We start from the raw sequence: 26,716 nt of genomic DNA on the forward strand, positions 1-26,716 counted from the left end.
AAGATCCCCAGCACCTTGTGTCCGGGGTAGGTTTGGGGTGTGGAAGGGACTCTTTACCAAGACAGGAACCTTGTGCCATGGGTCTAGGCTGCTGGTGTATGGTCCAGCTGACAGTCGCCCCACGCCCTCCAGGTCTGACCCCCTACACGGGGGCTCTAGCTGGGACCCGCCACCCATGCCCTTCTCAGAAGTACAGGACTCTCCGGGTCTCAGAGGCCCCTCCCCCCTCCCCAGGCCATCATTCTGGCACTGGGCTCAGATCTTCTAAAAAGGAAGAAGAGCTGTTCCTTCAGATACTTTGCTTTAGCTCCTGGCCTTCGAGAAGATTCCCACAGCTGGGAAACTCAGTTAGGCAACCCTGAGGGGAGGCAGAACTCTAGGAACCAAACACAAGCTGATAAAAACGGGTTTATCCTGCCGCCCCACACAGCGGGAGTACTAGAAAGAGTCAGAAAGAGAGATTGGAGATTAGCAAGGAAGACAAGGCCTTGGGAAGTCTGACCTCATTTCCAAGCTTAGGAACCTTCCTCTGATCCTCACCGGACATAAGCTATGCCTATCAGGACTGCTGCTGGCTGGCTCCTGCCTCTCTTTCCTCTCTGAGAACCATGGGCTCTAGCCCTCAAAACACCACAGAATTCTTTAACTTCATTTCTGCCGTTTCCTTTGCTTAAAATCCCCCTTCTTTTATTTCCAACTGACGAACTCTTACTCCTACGTCAGTACCCCACCCAGATTCACGTTTTCTGGGAAACTTGTCTAGCTTTCCCTTCTCAGTAGAATGAATCATTCCCTCTTCTACAGTGACCCCCTCTGGAATAACATGTGTCTCTGTAGCTAACACCCTGGGCTGGAATTTACCGTGTACATGTCTGTGGGCTCTGAAAGACTGGGAGAAACTAACGGGCTGGAGCCTTCTCTTTTTTATGTTTGTAGTCCCAGTGCCTCGCCATGGTTAGGGTTGGATAAATGTTTGTGGAATTGAATTGACCATCACGGGGTAATAATGCAGCCTCTTTCTGTCTCCAGCATCAAGACACGTTGGGGAATTCAAAGGCCACCAGCTTTGGAAGTCTTAAGTGTCGGGTGACCGTGAGGAGCCGGGCTCAAGGGTCCCCAGATGTGTATCTGAAAAAGGGTAGGTTGGTCGAGCTGGAAGGCTGGGGGCCTAGGTGGCTTTACTTGGTTGGTGTTCTGAGCTGCTTCCTCATGGGCCCCTTGAAGGAGGGGCCACACTGTCCCCAGTCCCTGGGGTGGGGAGGCTCTCTCTGCAGGTGAGGAACAAAGTGGCAGAGCAGATGTGGGGGCTGCACTCAGAGCCTCGCTGAGGGCAGACTGCCTGTCCCCTGCAACCCCCGGAGGGGGCTGCCTGTGAGCGGGGAGCATCCCCAGCTGGGGGATGGGCTCTGAGCTCCTGGCGGCTGCCCCTCTGGGCCTTCCCACTCATGAAGCTTCGCACTCCCCACCCTTTGGTCTCCACTGGCCCTGGAAGTTACCAGACCTTCTCACAATGGTCCGAACCTCCAAGCTCCTCCCCTCACCAAGCCTGCTCGGGGACTACTGCATAACACGCTGCACTGCGCATGCCTGTTTCCTGCCGGCTTGTGAACATGCAGATGCTGGGTCCTAGGGAAGCTCCATTTTTTATTTTTTGAGGAATCGCCACACTGTTTTACAAAGTGGCTGCACCAACTTGCATTCCCACTGACAGTGGAAGAGGGTTCCCCTTTCTCCACATCCTCTCCAACACACGTTGTTTCCTGTCTTGTTGGTTTTGGCCATTCTGACTGGTGTAGGGTGGTCTCTCAATGTGGTATTGATTTGAATCTCCCTGAGGGCTAGTGATGATGAACATTTTGTGGAGCATAAGGAATAACGTGGAGGACATTAGGAGAAGGGAAGGAAAAGTGAATTGGGGGAAATCGGAGGGGGAGACAAACCACGAGAGACTGTGGATTCTTGAGAAACAAACTGAGGGTTTTAGAGAGGAAGGGGGTGGGGGGAGGGGTGAGCCTGGTGGCGGGTATTAAGGGGGGTACGGATTGCATGGAGCACGGGGTGTGCTGCGTAAACAATGATTCATGGGACACTGAAAAAATAAAATTAAATTAAAAAATTTTAAAAACCACAATAAATAAATAAATAAATAAGAAAAAAGGAAGAAGGAAGAAGGAAAAAAAAAAAAAAGAAAGAAAATACAGATACAGAGTCAGTACCCTGGGGTTGGGCCAGACTCTGTCTTTCAGATAACCTCCCAGGGATGCCAGAGCTGCTGGCCGGAGGGCCACGCTTGGAGTAACAAAGGTGTATCATAGCCCCCCGTTTACAGCCTGCTTCCCCACACAGCCTTCATCCACCCTTCCAGAAATTCCCAGAGGAAGGCAAGAAAGGGTTCATTGCCCCTGTTTTACAGATAAGGAAACTGAGGCTCTGAGAGATTAGGAGAGTTTCACAAGGTCAAACTGCTAATAAATTGGGGAGGTGGGTTTGAACCCAAGTGTGTCTGAATTCCCCTGCACGGCTTCACAGAGTGGGGACAGGGAAGGCTGTCCTTGTCTGCTCTGTCCTGCTCGCCTCCTGCCCTCTCTCCATCAGGCCCAAGAGAGGGGTCAGCACATCCTGGGCCTCGGGGAGGCCTCCCACAAGCTGGGACCCTTTGCTGGTCCCTGCTTTCTGGGCCCTCGTTCCCTGGGGTCAGGGTAAGGGTGCTGGTGCCGGCCTGCCTGGACTGAGCCCATCTGCCCCTCACTGGCTGTGGCCAAGATCCCGGACGTTCTCTGGGCTTCCATTTCCTCAATAGTTAACTAAGAGTCACCAGTGAGCTGGGGAGGTTGGCAGGTTTGGGGTGAGGTTACCTGCGCTTCTAGAACACTGCACAGCATTGGGTAAACAGCAAGAGCAGGAGATTTCTAAGATGGTTTGCCTTCTCGCGGACATGTTTCTGATGACCCGGGGTAAGGCCGTGGACCAGAAGGCAGCCTGGGGCCAGGCCGAGGGCCTGGGGCTGGCAGAGAGGGCGGCGGGCGAGCCACCTCCCAGGTCTGTAGCTCAGGGGGCCGGGCTCCTGGCAGTTCCAGAAGATAGCAAAGAGCCGGCAGAACGTGAAGACGGTGCCATGGCCCAGGCCTCGCGTCTCGGCGGGTCTCTGGAGCGGTCCGCAGCCCACCGCCCAGTCAAGTGTCTGTAGCTTTCTGTCTCTGGCCTTGCCTTCACCTGTGGCCTCCATTCTGTCTGAGGGGAGGGCCCCCCCGGGAGAGAGGAGTCCGGCAGGGCTGGGATTTCTCTCATCTGTGGCCAGGTGACTAGAATTTCTGCCCCAATGTTTATTCCAATTATTATAATTTTTTTTATCCATTTTAAAATAATAACAGAGCACAAAGGTTTTTTTTTTTTTTTTTTTTCCTAAAAAGGAAAACCAAAATCAAACAAGTAACCCCTCTCCTCGCCAAAATACTCTTTAAAACCAATCCTTGGCCTTTTATCACATTTTTTAAAAAGGCAACTCTATTCCTTTCGAAGTGTTTGTTCTTATGTGTCCTTGTCTTCTGAAAGTTTATACTTTGGGGAGGATTGCAACGGAAATTGAGAAGCTTCCTTGCTGCCAAACTAAATCAGGGCAGAACTGGGGTTTGGGTTTTTGGTGTTTTGTTTTTTGTTTTTTTTTTTTTTTTTTTTTTTTTTTTTTTTTTTTTGCTTTTTTTTGTTTTGTTTTGCCTTTTTTTTTTAAATCAGAAAATGCACAGACACAACCATTTTGCCTCCTAAGAGAGCAGAGAAGGGAGGTTCAGACTCCTACCTCCCCTCCGCCCAGCATCATCTCTGTTCAGGAGCCACTTGTTTAGTTTCCAGGCTGTAAGACAGGGATCAAGTGTCCCCAGTGAGGAGGAATAGACACAGTTTTTGAAAGCCTCCCACGTCCGGGGCACATGCTAGAGGTAGGCAGGCACATGCATTCACACACCTGACCTTAAGTGACCCAGAAGACAGGACCTTGATTCATCTTCCAGGACCGTCCTGTCTGCGCCCACTTAGAATCTGTGGCCTGGAACATGGACGAGCGGCCACGTGATTTTCCAGATGTAAAGGAAGACAGTACTAGAAGGTTCTTTCCCGATTGTCTAGCCCAACCCCTTGTTTCACAGATGATGTCTACAAAGAGGAAGTTTCTTGCTGCTCCAACAAGGTAGAACAGACAATCACTGACTGATAGAGGAATCGACCTAGCCATAAGCTCATTTCAGAGGGTTTTGATGAAGTGTTTTGATGAAAATGAAACAGAACCATGGGATAAAAACTGATGTAGGCTTCCTGGACAGTCAGGTTCACGGAGACAGGAAGTAGAACTGGGGTTACAAGGGGCAGGTCGGGGGAGGGGATGGACAGTTAGTGTTGGACGGGTGCAGGGGTTCATTTTGGGATGAAGCAAAAGTTGTGGAGGCAGATGACAGCAGCGATGGCCCCATAACAGTGTGACCGTACTGAAGGCCTTTGACATATCTTACGATATGTAAGATAGTTACAATGGTAAATCTTATGTTATATACATTTTAGCACAACTTAAAGAGGAAAAGAAAGATGAACAGTCCATTCCATGGAACATCCCACATTCCATTGTGGACTGTTGGTCAGGGAAGGTGCTTCAGAGGAGGGGACTGGGAACTGAGGCCGAAGGAAGAGGAGGATTCCACCACCAAAGACCTCCGGGAAGGGGGTCCTCCATGCTGGGCAAAATGTGGTGAAGCACGGGCTGGGGCTTGGCAGGCTCGGTGCATGACAGGGCGGTCATGGGGAAGGGGCGGAGGGAACCAGTGCTGGGAGGAGGTGGGGCTTTCTGGAGGCCTGTGCAGTGTCTGCTGAGTGTCAGCTCAGTGCCCGGCGCAGTGCTCAGCCTTTTTATGTGTGGTCCAGCTGTTCACCTACTCAACGTCCACGATGATTACATACTATCATCCCCATTGAACGGATGGAGACGTTGAGGCCCTGAGACGCTGTAGGGACTTACACTCCAGTCTGTCTCATTCTGAAGCCTGTCCTCTTGGGACCCACACTGTGAGCCTCTCCACGACCTCCAGGTGCATGAATCGGTTAAGCCCTGGTGAACAGCTGGATTCAGGGGCGGTCAGGCCGGTGGAGAGCGAAAACTCCACCTTGCCCTGCCTCCCGCCAGCTGTGTCAGCCCAGGCTCCACCGCTTACTCTCTTCCCCCACATGGGAATCGGACATAATAATAGGATAGACATTTCGTCTATAGATCTCTATATATATCCCTGGAAATATCTCCTCCTTGCAAAACGATGCTCTAAAAATAACAGGGCTTCTGGGAAAACTAGAGTTAGGGACAGGCGAAACCCAAACCTCGCCATTTTGAACCAGAGGACTGACAACAGCAATCACAATCCTGTTTAAAATGCTAGCAGAATTTTTAAAAAGACATACTGAATCCATCACAAAGAAAAGCTACAGAAACTCGTAGAAGAGTCACAGAGCTTGATGTGGGAGGGAGTTGGGGGGGCGGCTGTCGGCTGAGTTAGGGAGGGGAAAATTGCAACCGTCTCTTTGAGGACAGAGAAGGTGGCCAGTCTGGGGCCAGGGGAAGAATGTGGGCCGATGGGCATGGTGTATGGTTCTGCATTTCTTGCAGCTTGCCACCCTCCGCTGTGCTTGTGTGTGCTGCGTTCACCTGTTGTTTGATGGCAAAAGGCAGTGACGTGCTGGGGAAACCATAGATGAACCGATGTGGCTTGAACCACAGAAACACAAGCTGTAGCAGAGCGGGCTGAACCTAACTCCCAGGGCAGGGAAAAGAAAATGAAGTCATGTAGGCAAGGCGCGTGTCCCTGTGTCTATGTAGACAGAGCTCAGTAAATGTGCGCAATAATAAAAATAATAATAAATGTCACCTCTCCACAGACGCTCGTTAGTCCTTCAGGGGTATGGTGGGTGTCTGTCCAGGTCTGCTGGAGCTCTCTGTTCTCCACACGTGGGCAATCCAGAAGCTCCGTGGTGCAGAGTGTCTCATCTTGGACTTCGCACTACTGTCCCTAGCCCAACCAGAGGATCCACTGTCGAATGACCAGTAAACTGAGGTCAACTTCGAAGGGTTTTCAGATTTTTAAAAAAATTTTTCTGCCTTTTCCCCCAGGCCAAGAGTTCACCACAACGAGTCAGAAGAGCTTCGAGCAAACAGGTTTCCAAAACACGCTCTCTGGAATGTATGGGCCCGTGGTGTTCCCAGGCTCAGGAGCCGATCTGACGGGGGCTCATCTCTTCTGTCTTCTGGCGTGCGACCGTGATCCCTGCTGTGACGGCTTCATCCTTGCTCAGATTCAAGGAGGTAATCAATGTGACCGTGAGGACCGGAGCCTTCCAGTCCCAGGACCGTGGCCTGACAAAGGAGCAAGCAGGGGTGCCGAAGCCGGGATATACCATGTGGGGATGGCGTGGGGCGGTGCAGGCGCCAGGTGATGCTTTAGCTTATGCGGTCCTGCAGGTGGAGTTCATTCTAACAACAACTGGGAAGCTTTAAGTGAAGGCTTAAGTGAAGGTTTAAGGGAAGGCATGCCATGCTCAGATGTGAATTTTGAAGCTTTGGTTTGAGTGTGCAGAAGGTAGTAGCTGGGGGGTTGGAACAGAGATGGGGCTCAGTTAGGAGCGACCCCGACAGTGCAGCTGAAAGGTGGGTAGCATGGGCTGGGATGATAGCGGTGGAGGTGGAGGAAAAGGGTCAGGTTGAAGGTATCCTCAGCAGGCAAAATCGGAGGACCGAAGAAGGGGAAGGCGTCAAAGACCATTCTTGGCGATCCAGATTGTTCGCCTGGTTGGATGGCTTGTTTGTGTGGCGAATAATGGAGGATACCACCTCCTCCTCCCCCTGGGAGAGGGGGACATGAGGGCACGAGCCCATTTGCAGTGTGCCAAGTTCACAGAGCCCTTAAGACATTCACAAGATGTGGACTAAGCTTTTGGGTACAAAGGTCTGGAGCTCAGAGGGGGAGTCCAGGTGGGAGATAGAGATGCATGAGTTCCCAGCACTGAGGTGGTATCAGAGCTGTGGGTCTGGATGGGATTTCCTAGGAAGAGGGTACACGGTGAGAAGGTAGGGGAGGGGCGTGATCCGTAGTGAACACCTACATAACGGGGAGGATCTTCAAAGAAGATGGGGAGTTAGAGCCCAGACCTCTGGGAGGAGCCCCAGGAGGCTGTGCATCATGGAAACCGTGGTAGCGAGGGTCAGAAGATGAAGGGAAGTTGTCCACAGGCTTGAATGCTGCTGGGAGTTCAAGCATCGTGTTTGTAGAAAATGCTGAGGTTAGCCCACAGCTGTCTGTGGGGCTGGATGAGAGCATGTTGTTGGAGGGGTAGGGCAGCAGTCTGGGACTGAGTTGAATTCTAAAATCCCTTTTAGATTTAATGCTCTGTGATTATATGATGTGCATTCATGGTAGTGTTTAGATAAGCAGAAGTATACATATAGAGAGAAAGATATTATACATGCACACATGTACACACGCACAATGATATAAACACAGGTATGTATGTGAAACGCTGCAGTTAAAATCTGCAATGCCGCCTGCCCTCTCGCTGAAGACACGGTAATTCCTCCAAATGCTCTTATTACTCACCAAACCATATGGTTTTTCAACTTGGAAGGTTGTTTTCTTTAGAATCGTATATGGGAGAATTAGTTTGTTCCACGGAACAGTAAGCCCACCAAATCCTTTTTTCCATGACATTTCTGGCTCGCACCTCGCTTGCTTTTCCCTCCAAGTGGCACCTGTGACCCGTGAATTATGTGGAGCTGAGTGACCACCTCACCACGCCACAGGTTAAGCCCTCTTAGAGATGCACATAAAACACCAGACAGATGTTTTCCCCAGGCTTGTCCGATGGGCAGATCTGGAGCTTTGAATCATAAAGCTTTAGCCGGATCTGTCGATGACTGGGAACAGACTCCCGCTCCGTCCTTTTACTGTCATCTGGAAAGTCATTTAACCTTCTGGTAGATTCCCCCTTCCCCTCCCTGCTTCTGCCTCCTCCAACCTTCAACTCCTAAGTGGCTTTGCTTCCACTGATTATTAAAGACAATTCACGAGACCTCGGTACCTACATTTCAGTGGGTTCTGAGGGACTCGTGTGGCCCCGCACTGCCCAGGAGTGTAACGGAAGCCAGCAGGACGGATCCGAATTATTTTGAATCTCTAGCTGGCACTCATCTCTCAGACACACGGAGTTCTCGTTGACACTTTAGCACGAAAGAACAAAGCTACGTGGATTTCTCTTCCAAGGTCTGAGAGCAGAAGGAAAAAAATACACCCGCCTCTTGTTTAATTCCATGACTCTGTTTCCTGGCTTGGGAGAGGGCAGCCACAGGGCTCAGACTTCCTCTGGGCTCTCAGTGGGCTCTTAGGCTCCCCTGCTACCCGGGGTGCTGAGAGGAGGCTCAGTCTGGAGGCCCCCCCTGAGACCCTTGCTGGCCATCTGGCCATTCCTCCAGTTCTCAGCTGGAAAAACCTTTCTTTTCTGTGCCTCTGTTTCCTCATCTCTGAAACGAATGGTCTGACCAGGTCAGGGAGTCTAGAGCTGAGTGTGCAGCAGAGTCATCTGTGATGCTGTTGACAAATCCTGATTCCCGAATGTCACCACCACCTACCCCTACAACCTACTAAGTCAGAAAGTCTGGTTGCTGCTGAGGAACGAGCATCGTCAGAGCTCTCCCTGTGTTGTTGTTAGAACCAGTCGGAGCCCCGGGTTTGAGAACCAGCAGTCAGAGGACCTGTAAGGGGATTGTTTACACAGAGATGCTGCTGTTGGTTTCTTATCACCTGTGGGTTAAGTGGCCAATGGCGGGAGAAGGACAAAAGATCAGATTCATAAACTAGACATCTGAGTCATCGACTTTGGGGAAATTCTGGTGAGAGATGAGGTTGAAACTCTATCCGGATCTGGGCCTAAATTAGGATAAGGAAGGGAATGGGGTTATGAGGTGGCAGATTTCCTATTTTTTTTTTTTTCCAGGCGATTCTGAACGACCACACTAGCTATAATGGGATTATTTATTGAAATGACATAGAGATTATTTAATTTTTAGATCTCAGTAAATTTGGGCAATTAACTTATATGAGACTCGGTTTCCTCACCAGTAAAACAGAAATAATAATGTCAGTAAGAATTAAGGGGATTAACATTTAAAGTGTTTACCAGCATAGTGACTGCAAAGCACAGACATCCGAAATCTTTGAGTGACCTGCCTTATCTCACTAAAACTGATGTTGGACGCACTCAGTACGGGGTAAATCTTCCTGGTACTAAATGAAGTCGTAACTTCAGGGAAACATTTTAAAAATTAGGATATGTATTCAAAATTAGCATACGTAGGAGTGCCTGTTTGGTTCAGTCGGTTAAACGACCAACTCCTGGTTTTGGCTCAGGTCATGAATTCAGGGTCATGAGATCGAACCCCACAACAGGCTCTGTGCTGAGTGGGAGTCTGCAGGAGATTCTCTCCCTCCCCCTCAGCCCCTCTTCCATGAGTGTGCACCCTCTCTCTATCTCAAATAAATAAATCTTTTTTAAAAAATCAGGCTTTACAAAAAATTGATCCAATAAAAAATTAAACAGAGTAGTCTAGTGCATCCCCTGGTTATAGAATTCTCTCTGCACATCCCAGAGGGCCTCTGCTTGAATGCACCCAGAGACAAGGAACTCACTTCCTCATAGGGAAGCTTGTGTCATTGGTACAGAGCTCCTGGTTTTTCATAGTTCTTTATTTAGAATCTGAGTACTCCTTTCTGAGTCCCTTCAAAGTTGCCATGTGTGCGTGCGTGTGTGTGTGTGTGCATGTGTGTGTGTGTGTGTGTTGTAGAGAGAGAGGTTGAGAGAAGGCAGAGAGACTGAAGCTGCTATTTATTTGCTTAAAGTCTCAAAAAGATCACTCGGTGGGGTAGAGGGCAGAGAATGAAGACAGAGGTCTCTAGCACTAAGACTCCCAGTGGTATTGAAGACGTCACTGCTGCTGACCCATGAAGAAGGGCTCTACTGGAGGGGGAAGGCTTCAGCAGGACAGGCATGGGGGTGGGCCTCCCTTTGGGACTATCAGAGAAGAGGAACCCGACTGAACACCAGCCTCCTGAGCTCCAGTGTCGGTCCGAGTGTCCTCCCGAGGCATCGTTACCCGTCCCCATCCTCCAAGCCTCTCCGGGCACAGACATGCGTCCCTAAAAGGGCCCTCCTTGTTCTTCATCACATCAACCTCTCCTCTCTCTCCTGACTCTGCAGGTCCCATCATCTGTGGGTTGCTGAGCTCCCCTGATGTCCTACTTTGCAATGTCAAGGACTGGAGGGACCCCGCTGAAGCCCAGGCTAATGCCACGTGTCCTGGTGTGACATATGACCAGGGGGGGCGCCAGGGAACGTTGCATCTGGGAGGCCTGGAGTTCCAGAGTAAGTCCCTGCCTTCTGCCTTACTTCTTTCAAAATGTATGCTTTGCATCTCACCAGCAAGTTCTGCCATTCCTCTCCGAGGAGCCTCCTCGTACCCTGAGAAAGTAATATTTCTGAAAAGAAATTGCAGAAAGACACTGCTTAAAACCTGAACAGAGCATCTCAGCAGCTCTCCCAAGGCTGTAGGCTGGCTGGAGGGAGGCCGGCGCAGCTGGGCAGCCACACTGCTGCAGAAGGTACAGCTGCATTGCCCCTAATTATAGGCGTGCACGGGGCTGTGTGCCCTGCCACCCGCACTCCGTTGACAGAAATAGCTATTCAGCTTGCTCAGCTCTCCTTTCTTTCAGAAGCTCTTCCAACATTTTCCACAAACTTATAAGCATGAGATCTAGACGTTACCCCGAAATCACCTGCCCACCCCCTCATTTTACAGGGCTGGGCATTAGCGCCTGAGATCCCACGGTGGCCAGGCGGATCACCTCTCTGCCTCCCCCAGCCCTGTCGCCTCAGCTGGCGTCCATCAGAGAAGAACCCTAAGCTGAGGACTGACCATACCAGCAAACTCTGTGGTCGGGGCCAGGGAGTTCGGCGTCCCCAGAAGCTCATTAGAAATATGGATGCTCGGGTCCCACTCGAGACCCTCAGGGTAGCCCCAGGAATCTGTTCTAACCAGCTCTCTGGAGAATGCCATGTCCGCTGAGTTTGGGAAGTTTGAGAAGCCCTGACTAGGTGACCTGGAAGTTTCCTTCCAACCCGAAAAGTCGGAGTTTGGTGAGAACCCAGCCCAGAGGCTCACTGACCCCAGGTTCCTCTGTGAGGCCGGCTGAAGCCTGGTTCCATCTTGCCTCCTCTCTGGTTTATTTGCCGGCACATGGTTCCAACCCACCCTCTGCGTTGGGAGGGGTGAAGGCAGTGCAGGTGTCAGCCAGATAGGGCAGGGGAGACCAAGCGGGGGGCAGTCAAAGAGCCCTTGGAGGCTTCCTGTCTCTAGATGTTCGTCCTTCAAAATGGGCAGCCACTATTTCCTGCCTCCAGGAGAAATCTGTAAGACCTACTTCTCAGTGTAAGGCAGCTCTTGGGGTTCTAATGGCAGAGAGCTCAACATCTCCTCCTCCACGGGCCTCCCTGACTACCCTGACGAGTTCAATGTTTCCCCCACCATAGAGCTGCTGTGTTCTGTGTTCTGTGAATGGCTCCGATAGACTATGCGTTGGGCAGTGTGGCGGGCAGGGACCTGAAAGGGTGCCTCAGCCTGTCTACTCTTCGCACTTGCCAGCTGGGAGTGTGCCCGTGCTGTTGAATCCCAGTTTTGGACACCAGTTGTGTGACCTGGAGCAGGTCAGGAGATATCTTCAGGCCTCATTGCTTGTCTACAGAATGGGGTAGCGAGAGGACCCATCTCCCAGGGCTGTGCTGAGGTGGGCGGAGAGAGTGGCGATTATCTTAGACGTGTCTTTCCTATGCTTGCCATGAGCCGGCCCTGCTCTCAGGCTCTGGTCACGGCTCACTCATGCCCCAACCCAGTGCTTGGAGAGAGGCACTGCTTGCCATTCTCCCCACTCTACAGCTGAAGAAACTGAGGCACACTGAAAAGTCTTATTAAGGACCGAGTGCTTCCAAGGAGAAGGACTGGGACCCGAAACCAGGCAATATGGCTCCCAAGCTGACGTTCTAACCCACTCCTCTCTGTAGGTGCTTACAGATAATAGGCTGCCACATAGTATTAATGTTAGATAATACTATTATCATCATTTTTTTAACTTTGTCATAGTCTTTGGTTGTTTTTATGAAGTGGACCCATGTCTAATGAATTTCTAGTTTCCCACCATCCAGCATGAAACCTGACATAGAGAATATACAATATCTGTGGAATAAATATTTACCAAAGCCTAAAAAAAAAATCTTGCCTAATTAAGTGGAATTCCATGAGACTTAACTTTTTTTGGGGGGGGGGGTTAATAAAATCAAGTTGCTTATTGATGTGGTAGATAGCAAGCATATGGTATCTATTATTCTGAGAGGTAGACCAGGGTGAAAACAAGTGTTTGCAGAAAGACGTATGATATCTTCATGGGCAATAAATCCAGAATGAATTGCTTCACATGGAGCATGTGCTTGGTATGTGCCCAAAAATAAAGAATGTGTCCTTGTCTGGCCTCCCTGAGAAGGAGTGATTATCAAATGACTTTTGAGGTTTTGGGTTTTTTCCCCGATGTGTATATTTTCGGGTGTGGACAAAGCTTTAAGAAGGGTACTCTTTGGTGGGGATTTCAGGCACCTTGAATTTATATCCATGATGTTCCAAATTGGGGGTCACCTCATACACAAACGGACCATGAGGCCCTCTCCAACTGAGAAGAATAGGGCACAGATGTTCTCTGCCGCAGTAATAGGTTACTCTTCAAGTACAGTGCGTCCCTGGGAAAAGAAAAAAAACATGGTTTAAATTCTTACTAAAATGTGAGTAACTGATAGATAGACCTCCTTTTCTGACAATACATATTGATAGAGGGAAAGAGGAGTGAGGATTCCATGGAGCCAGACAGCGGCAGGGGGCCACAGAATGGATCGAAAGCACATGGGAAGGATGTAAGGACCACAGCGATGAACTCTCTCTGTTACGGCCTCTGCCTTCCCATTTAGTCCTTGGTTAGATGTTCATTAAAACACAGACTTTGGAATCAGACCCCAGAATTCAAATCCCAGTGTGAATGCTTACTCCTTGTATGGCTTTTCTGGGCCTTGGCCTTCCCCGTTATAAAATGAAGATAATCATGACTTTGGATTCTTGGGAGGTTGGAAGGATTGAAGGAGGAACGTGTGGTGAAGCTTTGGGAGTGGTGCCCGGAGCAAAGGGGGCGCTCCATAGATAGTAGAGATTATGGGGCAACGGCCTGCATCAAAAATCCTGGCGATGATTTCTGCATTTCTCCTCCAGCTCTGTGGCCCTGCTCAAAGCACTTCACCTCTCTGAGCCTCAGGGTCTGCATCCGTAAAATGGGGGCACACTTCTTTGCATATTAAAGAATGAAGGGCTAACATGCTCTATGGGCTGTAGTTTAAGGCACGGTTTCTGAACCTCAAGTCCTCGCTGCCCTGATGGCACACCTCACAGAGGCACCCTGTAGGACTTCCGGTCTGGACATCTGCTCTCATTAATCAGCTCACCAGCCCTCTGAGAGTCTGGTCCAACAGGTGGTCTGGTTAAATTAGCATTTACGTACAAAGTGTAAGTGAATCGATTGCCATTTGTAGGAATTGGCAACCCAACAGAATCCACTAAATTAAAACAGGAAGCACATCAGTATCTGTGTTGCATTTTACAAAGCACTTTCACCCCATCGACTCACTGATCCTTTTGATGCTTGAGTGAGGCCGCTGGTTTCATCACTCAGGAGAGTGCAGTTCTGAGCTGTGACGGGTCATACTTACAGAAACTGCCTTTGCATGAAGTGCCGTGGCTGGAACCTAAACCTCAGGCTTTGGGGAACAGGGCTGTCCGTGGAAGCTCTCCCCCGCCCCACCCCATGGTGCCACGTGCTTGTATAGTTTGTGTTGTCCCAGCAAATTAAGGAGTCCAGTAGTGGACGTCCCTCTGGGGTTGCTCCGCTCCAGACATCGGGTCGTTAATGTCAGGAATCCACACGTTCTCCTTCCAGGATGTTCAAGGACTGTGGGGAGAAGGGGACAAAAGGCCCCGGGAAAACAGGAGGGTCAGGGGTGGGCGGCAGAGGTGACCTGTGTGGGCATGAACAGCCACAGAAGAGGGAGTTGTTGGGCTCACTTGTCTGTCACTCGTCCTGAGAGCTTGCTGAGTGTAGGCGCCAGGCCAAGAACTGGGGCACACACAGGGAGGAGTGGCCTCTGTGTTGGAAGGAGCATGAAGGTTAGTTGGGGTGACAGGAAGATTACTGACGTGCAGTGGTGCCGTTTGTCCGTCTCAGAGGACTGACAAAAGTCCAGAGAACTCAGAATTCCCTTTTAGTTCATTTTTCCTTGTTTGTTTACGCAACCAAATATCAGTTCACGACAAACAAACCCACAAACAAATAACCCTGCAAAGCCCCTGGGAGCCATTTTATCCCATAAGAAGGCCCAGTGCTTTTCCTGGTTGTGAGATTTCTCTTCCCTTTTGTCAGATTTCTGTTTAAACATTACTCTCAAGAGAAGAATCCACCCCGAGTCTGTGTCTCCCAAATTGCCCGTGGGCATCTCTGGATGTTTCAACTGTTTGAGACTGTCTAAGGGGAAAGGCTTAGAGAGCTCTGGAACTGCTTATGTCTTCTTTCTCACAATGTCTTGAAGTGCAAATGAATGAAAACTAGGCAGATTAAATGTCCCTTACTACCCACAGGGACTTATCATTTGACAGGAAAAACAAGCCTTGGCAGAACACTCCTGGGTTTATTCTGAATCCCAAAGGCTTCATGCTTTGGGCAGTGCTGAGGCTCTGCTCATGGCTGGTGTCCTCTTCATAGGAGTCTGTTTTGTATCAGTGCTTGCCACTGTCTCGGGGTGTTGGGAGGTAGGTGGAGAAACATACAATGCCTCTGGGATGCTCACTGTCTCCACGTGAATTCAGAGAAGACGTCTGGTGTGCACATACACATAGGATGATTCTATTATAGTTTTTTACAATAGCAGTCATGTGCTTTGCACTAAGCAGAGCCTGAGACAAGGATTCAGGAAAGCAGTTAATTTAGGAAGGGCAGGGAATAGAAGGTAGACTCCGAAACCTGGGCTTTCTAGTTTGGGATGCTGCCCACTGCCAGGCTGTAGATTTAAATTAACTGCCCAGACACAGCACATGAACTTGGCAGAAGTGTCCTGAAGTAAATTAAGTGCTCACCAACCTCCAGGAATCAGGTTCCGTGCCAAACCCCAAAACTTCTAAATGTGTATGTGTTTGTGTTGCCTTGATTATGGAGAGAGAGGTGATGAGTCAGAGCATGGAGACCTGTTTGTGTCACAGGGATATTCTAACTCAGCTGTCATGGAAAGAATGGAACAAATGTCTGGATAGTCAAAACTGCTTTACCTTAAAATATTGCTTAGTGGGGAAGAGGTGGAGTTATGTTTGCTTCGGTCCCATGCGCTTCCTCACAACCAACAATATTGAGTCGGGGAAGTTTTGGGGAATGGAGGGAAGCATTGGACGTCTGCATTAGGAAAGCTAATTTAGTGGGCAGCCTTCCTGTGCTTAGGAAGATGATGCTCTGTGTTTGCTTGGTGGGCTCTGAATATCATTGATTACTCTGTTTTCCTCATTCATTCCTCCTTGTAGACATTAATGTGCTGAACACCAGTTCTGCAGCAGGCCTTATGCCAGATGTGTGCGACACAAAGAACACTAAGACCCTGTTCCTGATGTCCGAAAGCTCTAGTATGTTCAGTGGACAGTTACAGTAAAGTGTAAAATTAAAGATAGAGATGCTTGTTGAGTGTTCTGCAAATCTAGAGGAAGGGCATATAACCCAGCCAGGGGGTTTGTGGGGGCCTTCTAGAAGGAGGTAGCATTAGCCCTGATTCTTAAAGAACGAGTAGAGGTTCACCAGGTGGAAGGGGGTGAGGGCTCTCGAGGGCAGTGATACAGAAGGCTGGAAGCATGCATTAGGTGGAACTAGGAAGACAGGCCCCTTGGGGATGGCACGTGGCTGCTCACACTGCCAAGAACCAGGTCCCAGGGAAGTGATTCTGAAACCTACGGTAGCTATAGCAAGACTGGAGGTAGGATTGCCTTTGGGGAAGGATTCCTTGGAGCTATATGACTGGGGGGTAGTGGGAGAGAGTCAAGGGGACCGGTCAAAGTCCCTGATGAGGCCTGAGCCAAGAGGGAGGGTCCTGCTGTGGGGGAGGATTGAAGACCAGTTTGGGAAACAGCCTGGGTGGAGGTGGAGTTTGATGCAGGCAAGGAGGCTGGGTCTGAGAGAGTGACCAGGAAGGGGTGGGTACCCTTGACTGACTTGGAAAGTAGGAGGAGGTGAGTGTGGTGGGGGATGGGGAAGACAAGAGAGAGGGTGATGCCATGCCCTTCACCCTGTGGCCTCTATGCCTGCCTGTGGAGACCTGGCAATCAGTTCAGTAGTCAAAATACCAAGGCTGTTTTCACTTTGTGGTGATTTACCCGCATCTACATGTCAGTCTGTAGATGTCAGGTGGCTTTCTGGATCTACCGAGTGCTCAGCTTTTTGTGTCCTGGATGTAACTGAATTCCACTAGTTTGAATGGTGTTGAAATGAGCCAAAACCAAGGACGGGGTTAAGACTCACCATATTTTCCTGGCTAGAATGCACGGGGCTCTACTGCCTTGATATGGACAAAAAGGAGGAAAGAAATCCTATTCTCACCACAGTTCAGTGCATTCTGGCCTCAAAATACAGCGTGAGACCTGTCCACCTGTGTGGAATACCTGTTCTTCTCTGGGTGATGGAGGGCTCCTTCAATTGTCCTTGCCACTCCCTGAAAAGCAGGACACATCTACCACACCACATCAAGATGTTCTGGGCAACGTGAGAGGTTCACCCACTCATCCAAGTCAGAAATGGGGACTGCTGAGTGGTAAAGAAATGCTTGAGGGATTAGTGCTCTTGAGAAGGAGCAATGATGGGGATGTGGACTAATATTACTGAGGGTCCATGATCTAAATGCTCAGGTGTATCCCATGGTAAATTACTTTGTAAAGGGTTCCTCAGTTTCAGTCTTAGATTTGAGAGCAATAATGCACTTAAGATTGATAAGAATAAGATAATAAGAATAAGAATAAGAAGAATAAGAATTAAGATGTTGTTGTTTCTCCTACTTTTATAGAATAAATAAGAATCCTAATGCATGGATGAGCTACACTATTTGGAAAATTTTACCTTATTTATGTATTTTGTGTACATCTATATTACCAAAAGGATAAATCTCTCTCGATATATACATACACACACATATACGTATGTATACATATATATACATGTATATATGTATATGTATATATATGTATATATGTGTGTGTATGTGTATATATGTGTGTGTGTGTGTATGTGTGTGTGTATGTGTGTGGGTATATGTGTGTGTGTGTATATGTGTGTGTGTGTATGTGTGTGTGTATGTGTGTATGTGTATATGTGTGTGTGTGTATATATATGTGTGTGTGTGTGTATATATATATCCTCCCATCCTTTTGAAGAGTCAGTATACCATATAGATTTGGGTGTAAAAAGTTTTAAGAAACAAATTCTCTAATGTCCCTTGGGGTCAGGTCCCAAGTCCCCTTGCCTGCCCTTTGTCATGGACAAATGTGACCAGGAAGGGTAGCTGAAGCACAGCAGACTGCTCCATGTTCATGTTGGAAGAGTGTACTATGGGCTCCTCTGTTGTGTGTTGAATGAGTTTCAAAGTTTCAAAGATCCAAGTCTAGATTTCCCAGACATCATAGGTTTTAATTTCCCCAGATTTTTATAAGAGGCATCCACCCTCTGAGGAGGACGAGGAGAGAATTATGAGTGGGTCTTTTAAGGAAATGTGTAATCCCAATATTGGGCAGTGTGAGATGTTCTGGAATTGCTGCTTATTCCCATTTTAGAAGCAAAACCAAATGGAAGTGTAGCTCAATATTTTGGGCTCACTTCCCTGACCTAGAGCACGTCGCACCATTCTTGGTATGGAAGGGCTCATGACTTGAATGGCTGAGTTTTCCAAATCATTCACTGTTTAATTAAACCTCTTTAAACCTCCTTAAATACCCCTCTAAACACAAGAGCCTTTATAGGTGTTTGCTATTTTGGATGGACAGAATTCTAAAATATGTTATCCTCTCTTCAGTCTGGTGATTAAGAGCAGGGGGTGTGGAGCCAAGCAGGTGGGATTTGAACTCTGACATTGGCCTCTGGATTTCGATCTGCACCTGGAAATCAGGGACAAAAATGCCTACCTGTGAGGTTTAAATAAGCCAGTATCTGGAAGGTGCTCATCATAGTGTTGGGCCAATGGTGAAGAGTTAATAATAATTGACTATAATAATACATGGTTCTTAATGATACTAACATGATGTGATTAACTTCTTGAGGTCTCAGGTTGTGAACCATGTGTTTCCTGCCATGCGTGGAGTTTTTTTTTCCTCCAGAACCTCTTCTTTCTTCTGAGCTCTCTTCCCAGGCTTTCATAGCGCAGGGGATAGAAAAATCTTACGTCTGAGCAGAGGCAAGAGAGGCAAACTTGACCATCAAGGAATGGTGTGGCAAAGCCATTCGCAGCTAGATGATTCCAGAAGAATGTAGTTTGGCAGAAAGAAAACTGAATAACGTTAGTAATGAATCTAATAATGGAACCTACCCATCATAGGGTGCTTATCAAATGCTGAGGGCTCCAGAAGATGGTTCCCAGGATTCCCACTCTCACTATTACTGTCCCCATTTGCCTGCATTGCAAGAGTCTCAGGGGGCTTACATGACATGGACAGTTAAGACAGCACCCGAGTCTCTAGGGGCTTGGTTCTCTTTTGGCCAGTCCCCAGTTTCTTCAGTGACTCTCAGTTTCCCACCCCCTACCCACGATAATCTCTTTGGTGCCTGACCTGGGCCTGACCAGCTCTGGTCTTGTACCAGGTATCTGGAAGACTATTCCATCATGTGTTGTTTTGGGGGCATACAACGTGGTAGGTAGGAGGGTCCTGTGTGGGGGAGAGGAGGGTCAGCGTGGCCGTGGTGGGTCCCCTGTGAGAACAGGCACTCTCAAGCTCATAGAAATAAATATCTCTCTTGGCAGTTCCAGCCTCCGTGGAAGGACCTCCAGACACCATTACCAGCTTCCAGCAGGTTTATCTCTGGAAAGGTGAGTGGTGGGGCAGAGAGGGTGAACAGGACACAGATTACACCAGACTGGCCTCACCTCTCGTTCATGGGGCACTCTGCTCCCCAGAGAGGAAACTGTAGAGATTTGTTTTCCAAATGAGTGCTCTTTGTGGCATAGAAGGACCTGACTCTCATCAGATAAGATACCAAACCCTCGAAGAAATGTGTAAAGGGTAGAAGCCCCAGCAAAGATGGGGGAAGGAAGCATGGCTTCCTGTGAGATCAAGTTCACTGACCCCGAGCTCTTGTTCCTGGAAAGGAGATTTGAGGCTGCTTTGGCCAAGGATGCATTTTTCCAGGGGACTCAGCCACAGATGCCATTCCCCCATGAGGTCACGGCGAGGGGGCATGTCCCCCTGTGCTGATGTCATGACCCCTGCTGAGAGGTAGTGCCCCTGTGGGTGTGTGGAGCAGGTTGGGGCTCCAGATAAAACCAGGGTCTGGCAACTTCTTTCTGCTCTGTTTGTTCTCCTCTGAATTTTCTGAGCATCGCCCAAGTGCCTACTCAGTGCCAGGACCGTGCAAGGCATTTGGGATGAGTCTGAGTGGGACGGGTTGAGAGAGATGGGTGAGGCACAGCCTTCACCTCGGGAGTTCCAGCCGCGGGAAGCAGCGGGGGTAGCCGACCTGTACACACTGTGGCTGTGGGGCTAGTGGGGGGAGGGGGACTGATGCCACCCCATGTCACTCTCCTCCTCTTCCCGGAATCCCTCCTCACTCTTGTGGGGTCTGCTTAGAGACAGGACAGTGCCCTGGGGTGGAGTCACCGGGTGTGATTTCTGGTTGTATTACGCACTGCCTTGTGGCCTCATGCACATCCGTTACACCCTCGCAGCCCTGTCCCCTCATGGGCACCATGGCAATAAGAATGCTGGGCACACAGAGCTGCATGAGCCGGGGCAAGTGGCCCAGTGCCTATTGCAGCCCAGCCGCTGCCGCACACTGGTGGTGGTGAGGATGGATGGAGAGCACGAGGAAAAGGGAGGAAGAAAGGGGTACCTGGGGGCCTCAGTGGGTTAAGCATCTGCCTTCGGCTCAGGTCATGATCTCAGGGTCCTGGGATTGAGTCCCGCATCAGGCTCCCTGCTCAGAGGGGCGTCAGCTTCTCCCTCTCCCACTCCCCCTACTTGTGATCCCTCCCTCTCTCTCTGTGTGTCTTTTTCTGTCAAATAAATAAAATCTTAAAAAAAAAAAAACAAAAAAAGGAGGAAGAGCGGGAGGGACGGGAGGATGCCCACTAGAGTCTCATTTTAAAGTTTAAAGATTTAATGAGATTATACACGTTGTTTCTCATTAGCCGTCCTTATAAGGTAGCTGCAAAAGGGGACGGTATTTTATTCATTTCGCAGACAAGAACAACCAGGCGCGGAAAAGTTCAGTGGAATGCCCTCCAGGCTTCCCAGGGCTGGGAGCCTGACTCTGGCTCCAGGTTCAGAGCTTCCTAGTTATCAGAAATGTCTGACAAATAAGCTGCAAGCTGGTGAGGGGTTACGGACTTGCTTCTCCCGAGGAGATTTGCCAGCCTGAGCAAGAGCACCCAAAGGCGTGCCTGATGCCCTGTTCTCCCCAGGGGCCCACTCTGCTTTCAAGGAAGACACGTTCCCAACTTGGAGATTTTATTTAATTTTCTCAAATTCTGATTCATCTACTTTCCCCCTGAATACTCTGGGCTGAGTTCCTTCATCTCTGCGCATCTCTGTTTTCTCAGGAGTAAGTGACAATCTTAGCCCTCATCCTCGCAGGGCATTGTAAAGACCAAGATTTATGAGCACATCTCACTAGCTTTGCAATGAGTCACTTCAATATCGAGGACAGTAATGATTCTCTTAATGAGAAGGTGGCTGATGTGCCCTCAAAGGCCAAGATGTACAAGTTTCTGCCCTGGATTTGTTCTAGATCCTGTCTCGGGCACCTGGCTGTGGACTGTGAGACTTTCCCAGTTTGCCATTTCATTGACAAGAGGAATACCTCCCTTTTCTCACCCCAACATAAAACAACAATCTTTTTTTTTCCCTCCTAGATTCTGACATGGGGTCTCGATCTGAGTCTCTGGGATGTGGAAGAAACACGGAGCCAAGGCCAGTGTCTCCAACAGACACAGGTACCCACCGCAAAGCCTTTTTCTACCCAGGGGTGCCCGGCTGTGGAGATAAGATGGTGATGCCCCACGTCTGGTCCATGCTTGGACCCGTTAGCATCCCTGCCCCCCGCGGCCAGGGACCACCCTCTCAGCTAATCACGTCACTCAACACAGACGGCTCCTCAGAGGGGCACGGACAGTACAGCAGAACCATTGCAGAGTCATCACTGCTCCGGGAAAAGAAAATGACCAGAACAGCAAAACCCAGCAAAAGTGACTAAACAGCCAGCTTCAGCTGACTGTGGTCAGTGACGTCAGTGATGTCAGTGATGGAACGTACCGATTCCGGCACCGTTCCGTGAGGGAGATTTCCAGAGCGTCCTTGAGAAAGGGTCCTTTTACTCAGTGGAAGATACAGATCCATACGTTAGTAGGGACAGAGTGTATGTGCTGAGATGCTTTATCCCTAGCGTCTCGAGTTGTTATTTCTTAGGGGGAGATAAAACTCAGAGGGGGAGCAGGGCAGCGGGGGGAGGGGGAGAGGAAGGAGGAGGAGGAGGAAGAAGGGGGAAGGGAAGAGGAGACTCGGGGAGGCAAGGGAAGGGTCGACAAGGGAACAGAACAGAACAGCGTGGAAGGGGAGGGAACAGAAGGGGATAGAACAGAAGGGAAGGGGCCACGGGGAAGGGGAGGGAACAGAAGAGAAGGGAGGGGAATAGACAGGGGAGGGGAGAGGGGAGGCAGGTCAATCTGCCTGCCCAGGGGGACAGCATCGCACTGTGGGAGGAACCCCGCACTGCAAAGCAGATAGATTAGGGCTTGAGCCACTTTATTTGCCACTTACGTTAACTGCATGGCCGTGAGTACTTTGCTCACCTTCTAAGAGCCTTGATTCATGTGTAGAAGGCACCTCGATTTCCACTAATCCCACTATAGCACATCTGGGTGAAACACCTGGCACGTTGCCTTTGGCAGTTACCAGATGCCATCCAAGTCACAGGTTCTTCTGCTTTCTGGGGCTTCTGTCCAGCTCGAATGAGAGAAGGTGCAAAGCCTACCCCAAATGGGGCATATTCCGTAGTAGTCTGGCTGTTGTGAGTTCATTCTGCATTTGTAGAGTTGCAGGAACCAAGGGCTATGCCCTGGTTTAGACTACAGGTTCTCAGGCCAGAAGAGTAGGCTTTAAACCCCAGCTCTGCCTCTGTCTGCCTGTGCAACCCTGAGTCACCTTCCCCAGCCTCAGTTTCTTCCTCAGTAATTGAGAGAGAGAGAGAGAGCAGTCCCCATGAGCCAGAGCAGTTGTGGGAATTAGAATAAGTAATGCTGAAAATTACAGGGGCACAGAGAAGGTGCTCAAAAATTGGTGGCTGTTATTACGTGGCAGTCATGGTATTGGTGATGCTGATCCTAGCACCGAGCCTGGCTCATAGCAAGCCTTCTGTCAAGTTCTGTCCCTAGTCCTCTCTCTTCCTGTATTGGGTGTCAGAGAGCAGGTCCCTGTTTGGCGTGGAGACTAGGGTCAGGGTACATACTCCTGTCCAGTGCTCTTCTCAGTGGTGTCTTTTGCACTTCGGGAGGTCTTCCGGTAGGAGCTTTAGTTTTGCCAGCAGGGTGGTGGGAGGTGTGGGTGGGCGTGCAGGAGGCTGCCCTGCCTTGCCCTCATAAGCAAGCATGTAGCTGGCTTTCCTCTGCACAATGACCTGGACCCTCGCCTTTCTGATCTTTGCCCGAGCAAGATGGCAGATTTGTTCTGCCTTGGGAACCTCTTGAACACGTGGTTGGCATTCCAGTTTATCTGTGGCCAGCCATTGTTTTCCTGGTGAGCAAGGGTGAGCTCAACACTCCCCGGGGAGGGGAGCGGAAGAGAGCAGGCTCCCCTTCTTGAGCTTCCTGGTGGCAGGCCTTGCATTTGGTGCTTCTTATGCATCGTCTTGCAAAAGTCAGGGCAACTCTGCTGTCTGGTGTCATTGTTCCCACTTCGCCAATGAGACACATAAGGCCTCAGATACCTCAGTATACCCTGGTTAAGCCAGTCTAGCACGAACTAAGCAGCACCAGGGTTCAAGCTGTGGCCAGCTGCCTCTGAAGCCTGTGTTCTTCTAGAACACCAGCCACTCCTTGGCACAGTGTGGGCTCCAGAGCTGAGTCCTGGTGACCCCCAGCTAGTGGAGCAGATGGGTTTTGGTTTGATTTGCAGAGCAGACTTTTTTTTTTTTTTTTCCAACTGAGCCAGTATTTTTAACTTAGGAGATTTTATATAAAAATTGAGATTTTAAGCTTCTCTAGAGAAAAACAGGACAAGCACTGGCAGCACTGGTTTCAGATTTCTGCCTGGCGCCGGTCCTTTGAGCTGAGGTGAGCTGCCCTTGCCGTCAGGGGCCCGGCTCTCCCGTTGGCCCCAGACCCTGCCTAGCACCAGGAACTCCAGCTGACCCCACCTCCCCTGGGACACTTGTGTTTGGGGTTCCCACACCTAAGCCATGCCATGGCGGCGGGTGGTGGGGAGTAGCCAGACCACTCATGGCAAGGTACAGGTGAATGGCTTCGGGGCGATTCTGGACATTCTGTAAAATCCATCATTATACCCCATGTCAGTTCACATCTATGGAACCATCACACGACTCCCACAGGAAGGACCCCCCCCCCCCCAAAATGCCCTCACCAGAAGGGGAGCTGGGCCCTGCGCCCAAGACCTTGGAGGGAATCAGGGTGAATAGACCCAGCTCAGCTCAGGTTTTCCCTTTCCCAGCTGATTACATTCCTGGGCTGAGGAAGATAACGCCCCTGCAGGAGTCACCCGTTTGATCCGCTCCTGTCTGGCCTAGGGCCACTTCCCTGCCTTGTTTACCTGGCCTGTGCACCTCGGTGTTCCTCTGAATGGTCTCCCCATTCAGGGCACAGTGAGGAAGTCTCCCTTCTCCGCTCCAGGTCAGTCTGAGTGTTTGAGACCCGCAGAGGGAAGCCAGCAAGGAGAGCCTCCTATCTGGCCAGGCCTGTAAATGGGCCCCAGCTCAACTCCATGAACTGTGTCCCCAGAGTAAGCACCTCTACCAAGCCAGAGCTCTCATGAAGGGCAGAAATCAGCCCTTCACCCCTGGGCCTGGAACACTGAGCCCTTCAGCACTGGAGAGCCTCTTTATAGGGCTACAGAACATCAGAGAAGGAGGGAACAGCATTGGCCTTGAGGCACAGGAGGACTTGGTAGGTGAGGAAGAGGGGTAAGCATGAACAGTGGTCCTGGGAGCAAGCAGTGTGGCAAGGCTTCAGGAGTGAAAGTTGAAGCAATTGGAGATAAATCTTAAGATACAGGTAGAGCCTGGACCAAGAAGAAAGCTTGGACTTCTGTCCTATGGGCAGCACAGCACCCAGAAAGAGCCTTTAGTCAGTGATCGTGGCACATGAAGCTATAAGGAGAGACTAAGGGATAGTCAAGCCAGGGCTTTCATGGTTTGGGCAGAGCAGAGCTGAAAGCTGTCTGAGCAGATGAAGGCTGCCATTTGGGAGAGAGCTAGGACTTCCGTGTGGCTTCAAAGGATAGGAGCATCAGTGGTCCACAGTGATAGATTTGACTCCATAACTTCTTAATGGTGGAGTATGGTGCTGTGGTCAGCCCAGACATGTCAAGCAGGCTGTGGGGGCAACAGACAGAAATCCTGTCTGTTGGAACCAGATGGCTCCTAAGATTTCTTCCAAACTGAGAGTCTAAGAGTTTTCAACTCTATAATTTTTAGGACTGTCTGAAACCTTCTGAACTCTTCCTGCCTGGCTTGACACCCAGCCCCATGGCCTCCAGACATGCCCTGAGTTCACACCGCCTAAAGAAAGTGTGTGTGTGCATGTGTGTGTGTGTGTGTGTGTGTGTGTGAGAGAGAGAGAGAGAGCGAGAGAGAGAGATTGGGGGAGAGAGAGAGACAGGGATGGTGGGAGACAGAAAGAGAAACTCATTGTGAAGATAAAGCAAAGGAAGTTGACTCTCTCCTTCCTTTTTAGATTTGGCAACAGACCTTTTCTCCCCTGTGGACCTTAACCAGATCACTGTCAATGGAAGCCAATCCCTGCCCATGCAGCAGCACTGGCTTTTCAAACATGTGTTTTCACCTCAGCAGGCAAACCTATGGTGTCTGTCTCGTAAGTATCCTCTGACCTCATCCTTCCCCTTCTAGATCCTTTGATCAGGCAACACAGACCTGATTAACAACTCTTGATAAATAGATATGATGAAACTCAATGGCATAACTCAGGGATCACTTCAGTATTGTACCATCAGTAATACTGAAGAAAGACAGGATATAACCTATATCTTCAAGAAGCTTATAGGATAGATAAACTCTACTTTACTCCAAGAACCTATCATCCATCCATCAATCTATCCATCCCTTCACTCACTATCCATCTATCCATCCATCATCCGTCCATCCATCCATCCATCCATCCATCCTTTACTCAGCAGGCATGTGCCTATGTTCTAAGTCTTGTGTTTGACCTTGGAGATGAGAAAAAAAAAAAAAAGAAAATGAATTAACTATGACCCCTCCCTGTGAGGGAGCTACCATATACCAGTGGGAAAGTCTGACATGGTAGTGGGAGCAGGCAAGATCATTCACAGAATTCACGAAGTTTTTATAGTCCTGTGGTCTTTGGTCTGAATATTTCAACTGCCTCTGAGATGGTCTTGGGTAGATCCAGTGGAGTTTTGTCCTGGTTCTCCTGCATTTCTGTGTGTACAGCTCATTCCTCATCCTGCTAGACTCTGCTTTTATTAAGAGCCATATGGGCTCTCAGTTTGATGGAGAGTACTCTCTCCAGCTAGTAGAACCCCAGTATTTTTTCTTGGACCTTCCAGACTTGGTAGTCTCAACTCTCCTGGGCCTCTGCCCTCCCAGGAAGAATCCCTACCAGACATTTCTTCCTTGTAGATCCTGTAGAGGTTCCTTTCCTGCAGGCGTCCCAAGGACTAAAACCCATCACTCTCTTTTGCAGGCTGTGTCCAGGAGTCCTCTTTCTGCCAGCTGGCAGAGATAACAGACAATGCATCCTTATATTTCACTTGCGTCCTCTACCCAGAGGCCCAGGTGTGTGATGATGTCGTGGAGTCCAATCCCAAGGGCTGCAGACTGATCCTGCCTCACAGGCCAAAGACTTTGTTCCGGAAGAAAGGTGAGTACTTGGTGAGATCTGCACAAACTGCTTTTCTAGTGGGCTCTGGGCTCTGTGGTTTTAGAAATATCCAGATTAACTTATTCTTTTTAAAATTAGAGTTACTCATGCTCCTTGTAGCAATGTGAAGCCATTTAGAAATGCATGAAGCTGATGGAGAACAATCCTGTTCTGCACTCCCACTCCTTAGAAAAAGCCACTG

At 49.6% G+C, this 26,716-nt stretch overlaps 1 protein-coding gene across 1 annotated transcript in view; it reads left to right on the forward strand.

Moving 5' to 3' along the window:
* The window catches only part of TG (thyroglobulin), a 236,969-nt gene that overhangs the window by 61,566 nt on the left and 148,687 nt on the right, over nucleotides 1–26,716 (forward strand). The window contains exons 26-32 of the mRNA XM_059395530.1: nucleotides 1,030–1,138; nucleotides 6,143–6,334; nucleotides 10,276–10,440; nucleotides 19,192–19,257; nucleotides 21,298–21,378; nucleotides 25,348–25,485; nucleotides 26,338–26,514. Of these exons, the coding sequence (XP_059251513.1) occupies nucleotides 1,030–1,138; nucleotides 6,143–6,334; nucleotides 10,276–10,440; nucleotides 19,192–19,257; nucleotides 21,298–21,378; nucleotides 25,348–25,485; nucleotides 26,338–26,514 (928 nt within the window). The remainder of the gene's footprint in view (nucleotides 1–1,029; nucleotides 1,139–6,142; nucleotides 6,335–10,275; nucleotides 10,441–19,191; nucleotides 19,258–21,297; nucleotides 21,379–25,347; nucleotides 25,486–26,337; nucleotides 26,515–26,716) is intronic.

Source organism: Mustela nigripes, chromosome 3, assembly GCF_022355385.1.
Source record: "Mustela nigripes isolate SB6536 chromosome 3, MUSNIG.SB6536, whole genome shotgun sequence".
Taxonomy (NCBI): domain Eukaryota; kingdom Metazoa; phylum Chordata; class Mammalia; order Carnivora; family Mustelidae; genus Mustela; species Mustela nigripes.